The sequence below is a fragment of the Corticium candelabrum genome, chromosome 1 (assembly GCF_963422355.1).
Source record: "Corticium candelabrum chromosome 1, ooCorCand1.1, whole genome shotgun sequence".
NCBI classification, from domain to species: Eukaryota; Metazoa; Porifera; class Homoscleromorpha; order Homosclerophorida; family Plakinidae; genus Corticium; species Corticium candelabrum.
This window is the reverse complement of record NC_085085.1, coordinates 15,863,588-15,868,587: the sequence shown is the minus strand read 5'-3', so window position 1 is coordinate 15,868,587 and position 5,000 is coordinate 15,863,588. Positions and strand designations below refer to the sequence as shown.

Below are 5,000 nucleotides of genomic sequence, written 5' to 3'. Positions count from 1 at the left end.
TATGCTGGTGTGATGTGATGTACGTTGAATTATATCCCCAAGATCTAGTTCAGTCGTGTATTGCCCTGTTGATACATATCGACTAAACTTCACCTCGTTCTGCATGTCCTCTATCTGAAATGAAATACGCACAGCACAGTAAAGTGTGTGTGTGTGTGTGTGTGTGTGTGTGTGTGTGTGTGTGTGTGTGTGTGTGTGTGTGTGTGTGTGTCTGTGTGTGACTAAACTGTTACAACTTCTAAAACAATCAGACACATAGGCATGTATATTATACCTCTTGCTCAGACGGAAAAAAGCCAAGTGCTCTCATGATATTTGGAACTTCTTCCAATGGGACTTTATCAGACACTTGTCTCGTTTCCATGCTGTCAATACCTTGACTACCACCCCATTGTTTACAGAGTGTGTCAACTTGTCAAGGTCAATGATCACACTTACTGTCTCAGTTGTGCATAATAGAAATAGTCCTCCATTTCAGCAAAAAGCTCTCCATCTTGTCCTCCATCCAAAAGACTATAAAAAGGAACCAAACCTTCACCACCAAGAAGAGCTCCTGCCTCAAGAGCACTAAGATATCACAAGACACAACAAAACAATTCAGATACACCAGAGATATCTCAAGCTTTAGTATAAAATACACATTTCAAAACTAACTCAGTATTGACAATCCACATATTCACAGCAGCATCAGAGCCACCACACGTAAACAAAATCTTTCCATCATGTGAGTGGACAACATTTGTCACCTAAAATCAAACACCAAGTAGCACAAAACAGTGTGCAATCGACAGGCCAAATTAATAAACAGTACCTGTCCAGGATGAGCAGTCAGTGCCATATTGCCAAATGGATTTCCATCTAATGGAATGAGACACAAACCAACCTATACGTGTAGCAGAGAAGTACGTGACATGACTGCATATATACTGAATACAATTTCACAAACCTGGTTCTTTGTTATGAACATGAGATATCTCCTAGTTTCTTCCCCTGGAATTTCCTTCTTAGTTGAAGGCAATACTGCCATTCTAAGCAGCACATGTTGATAAAGCCAAGAGCATCCCAGTATATAATTACTCCATCAACCTTTGTATAGGTGTGCTGTAAGTGGGTGCCAAGACTGTCTTTCGACACATCTTTGTAGTAGAATTGTAAAGTTTGAACTTAAACTGTGTGCAAATAATTACCGTAATACAAAGTACTAGATTGCTCAAGTGTTTTGTCTCACCTGGTTGTTTGCTGTCACAAGAAATGTCTCTTTTGTCACTGATGGATACCAATCAATACAGTTAGACACAGCACTCTGCTCGATTCGATCAGAACTCAATAAACGAAGATCGTTCTCAGAACTATTGACGAGATCATACACGACCTACAAACAAATTTAAGTACATCTTAGTTACTATAAACTATCATATTTTGCTGTCCTTATTCCTTTTAATTGGCGAGCAAGACCAATTAGTATCAAGTCACTGTACTTAATTTTAAAATTAATTAAGACCAAATTTCTACTTTGCATTATCATTGAATTCTCAAACAGAAATAGAAACAAATCTTCCCTAAAGCTTGAAAGATTTCATTTTCAAATAAACGATACCATCCAATCACTGTCAAACATTTGCATAACAGACAGCAACTTATAACTTTTTACACATATGATGAAGCAGTGTACCGATGAGAAAGAATATAATCACCTGTTGTGACTACTGACTGCACATTCATAAACCATTCACTTACCAGCAGCCTGTCTTCTCCAACCGACATCAGTATTGGTTCATCTGTGTCAAGTGAATTGCCAAACAGAATTCCTACGTTTAAAAGCTATTAGATTTAGTCATTGTCATTTGTTATCAATATATTACCCTAACTACACTGACCTCGAATTTGCTTGTAATGAGCCCTATGTTTGCCAACATATTGATAAGGTGGTTGGTCTTGATCTGAAGTGGCCTTAAATACAGTCACACATAAATCAATGTCCTTCAAAGAAACAGTAGAAATTTCATCTAATGGCCCACTCGATTAGTAAAATTTGCTCTTACAGCTGTAGCAAGATACTTGCAATCATAGGAAAATGAGACATGGGTAATGCAGTCTCTAGAAAATTTAAAAGGAAGACATTCATCTTCCAATGTAAGAAAGTTCACAACTTGAAGTGTTCCATTGGTGAACCCAACAGCTGTACAGTAATCTTAAACCTCAGTAAATGTAGCCACAAAAGTCTCTACAAATAACTGTTTACCAACAAACTTTCCCTTCTGGTCAAATGTAACACATTGAACACACTGATGCTTTTCAAACTGCCTTGTTGCCAGAACAACTCTACACATACATTCATGATACAAATGCCACTTACTGCTGCACTGGCTTCTTACTTTTTGTCATAATCCCACAGTTTGAGTAAACCAGAATAGCTTCCAATCAATAACCACGGCCTGTCCACATCCAGAAACAATTGTATATGTAATGTTTAATACAAAAGCTTACATGCCAACACATACTTGAAAGGATACGCTGCAAGGGCATGAATATCTCTAGAGTGTTCATGGTGAATAAGCTAGAAGAAATGAACTCTCGTCCAATGAAACCGTATTTAAAATGAAATCATACATGTTTCTTGTTTCCATCCACTGTTACATTGAGAATCGTGGCATCACTTGTGGCAACAGTAAAGTCTGGAGTAACAAATGGCTTGGCTTTGATTGTAGCACTACTGGGATAATTAGATCCATCCAAAATGCTACAGTTGATGAACTACATGCTGTAATTGGAAAGGTGCTGAACACGTCATACCCAACTTACTCAGATTTAGTACTGCATGCAAATGATATAGCAGCTACCGGTCCAGAGTTCAAGTCATCCCACCTAAACCAAAGCAAATATTGCAAACATTAATATCACAACCATTACATTATTGCACCAATTCTTCAGACGCATTTTGCCATCATAAAATTTCACATGACCATCAGAGTCACCGGTAACAACATTGCTATAAATGAAATGTAACAAAATTAGCGTTTACCATATGTACAGTATATGTAATAGTTGTTGAATAAATCATACTCATCAATGAGAGTCATAACAGTAATAGATGACTGTTGAAGATGAATCATCTTCAGTGGTCTCTTCATCATTGGATTTCCAGTCACTGCAGGAGCACCTAACAACTAGTATTACATCTACTATAGTATTAAAGTTGAATGTATTGTTGAGTTATACCAGGTCCTTCTGGTCGAGCATGGTCCCATACTACTACATTTCCAATGCTGGTTGCTGTCATTGCTCGTGTTGTAGAAGGAACGAAGACAGATTGAGAGAATGTACCAACAACTTTGTTGAATGTCTAAAAATATATGAATCAAACGACAGACTAGTTATTAACTTAGATAAAATAATTAATAAAATCCTTGTGAATTTCCTACATGCCGCACAAGTGTGAAGTATGAAACAAAACCTGATGTAAAATTTGAAGATTATAAACAAAATTGACCAAATATAAACAATGTCTACCATACACCTGATTTAAACAGTTTGTATATCAAAATCAGCTATCTTAGAGGCAGTCTAGACAAAATAATGTTGACTATTATTGTTCAATTAATTAAAAAGTTGGGCTTTATGCCATGTCGTACTGATCAGTTCCATAACAGATGGAATGTCCACATGTGTGTCTTGGTAGATTCGAAACAGCCATTCTGGGTTGGAGCAGCAAAAATGTTTTCCCACAACAGAACTTGTCATTATCTGTTCCTGCTCACTAACTGCCAAGTGAGAGATTCCTCCGAATGCAGCCGGGTACTCGGGATGTGTCACAGTGTTTTCCTTCCACTTGTTCTCCCAAGCACCATAACCGATGTTCATACCAGGAAGACCAGCCAATGTTTTATATGGTGTGTATGCATCTGCTGGTACTGCATACGGAAACAACTCCACGATAGCAGAAGATGGAGTGAGGAAAGTAGCAAGAGCCATAGGACCACCATGCATACCAATTAAAACATCTGCTTGAGACACATGTCTAATGAGATCAGAAACTGATGTTGCCTCAACAGAAACAATATCAACTCTACAATTAAACTTCATCTCCACAGATTTAGCCAGCTGATATTCATTCAAAATAACTCTGTTCACAGATCTGCTTAACATCACCACATTTTTCATTACTCCAGAACGGTATTCTTTTTGGTTGTCCACATTGATACCTAGAGCTTTTTCTAGTGATACTGCAAATAGTCTAATCAGCTTCGAATCCACCTGTGTATTAATCGGTCCTTGTGGTTTAGAGAAACCGTACTGGTACCATGTTGTATCCTTTGGCAGTCCGACTAATGCAGACTCAAAACACGTCACGCGACTCTCTGCAAGCTCCGCCTTCAGTATCACCGAATTTCTAGCAACAGCCTCGTATAACTCTTTATACGGACTCTGTGGATGATTATCGACTGCTACAAGTTGCAGAGATTCGTTTTCTGTAGTCTGATGTTTGAGTCGTGCCAAGTAGATTGGAAGAAGATCATCATGAATAACATGCATCAAATTTCCGGGATTGAAACGTTTGAAAAGCACATAGAAACCGTGACGGTATGTAATCGGTTGCCGAAGACTGTTGCCATCAAACAGCGCAGCGACTGGAAGATCAACAAACTCAAATCGTTGTGTGTTGTGATCGCTGACGGATGACATATCTACGAGAGCTTCTCTAGCCGAAGGCAAACCTGAGAAAAGAGAGCGAGTTCCGTGCAGAAGAAGAAACTCGTCGTGCTCAGAAACGTAGCAAAGGTTCTCGAAACGACAAACCCGTGTTGCAACTGAATCTCCGGAGCAAAACGCAGAGCTACCGCCCCGCAGACGACCCTCCCACTTGACAGAATACGAAACCCTACGTTGCAATCCAGTGTCGTTGTTGTCGAATCTTGTCAGTTGGAATACAAAGCACAACGCCAGAAATCGTGCTAATGACCTAAAAGTATCTGTCCGGACCAGCATGGCTTCAGTATTAA

The 5,000-nt window shown here is 38.9% G+C and overlaps 1 protein-coding gene across 1 annotated transcript in view; it reads right to left on the bottom strand.

The window, feature by feature from the left end:
• Positions 1-5,000, bottom strand: part of LOC134185864 (cilia- and flagella-associated protein 251-like) — a 9,679-nt gene that overhangs the window by 584 nt on the left and 4,095 nt on the right. The window contains exons 9-27 of the mRNA XM_062653751.1: positions 3,220-3,343; positions 3,064-3,160; positions 2,921-2,989; positions 2,803-2,865; positions 2,611-2,740; positions 2,502-2,557; positions 2,376-2,435; positions 2,243-2,322; positions 2,043-2,179; positions 1,878-1,980; positions 1,738-1,808; positions 1,229-1,372; positions 1,087-1,169; positions 947-1,028; positions 812-883; positions 655-746; positions 439-567; positions 275-380; positions 24-114 (exon numbers count right to left, since the gene is read on the bottom strand). Of these exons, the coding sequence (XP_062509735.1) occupies positions 24-114; positions 275-380; positions 439-567; positions 655-746; positions 812-883; positions 947-1,028; positions 1,087-1,169; positions 1,229-1,372; positions 1,738-1,808; positions 1,878-1,980; positions 2,043-2,179; positions 2,243-2,322; positions 2,376-2,435; positions 2,502-2,557; positions 2,611-2,740; positions 2,803-2,865; positions 2,921-2,989; positions 3,064-3,160; positions 3,220-3,343 (1,789 nt within the window). The remainder of the gene's footprint in view (positions 1-23; positions 115-274; positions 381-438; positions 568-654; positions 747-811; positions 884-946; positions 1,029-1,086; positions 1,170-1,228; positions 1,373-1,737; positions 1,809-1,877; positions 1,981-2,042; positions 2,180-2,242; positions 2,323-2,375; positions 2,436-2,501; positions 2,558-2,610; positions 2,741-2,802; positions 2,866-2,920; positions 2,990-3,063; positions 3,161-3,219; positions 3,344-5,000) is intronic.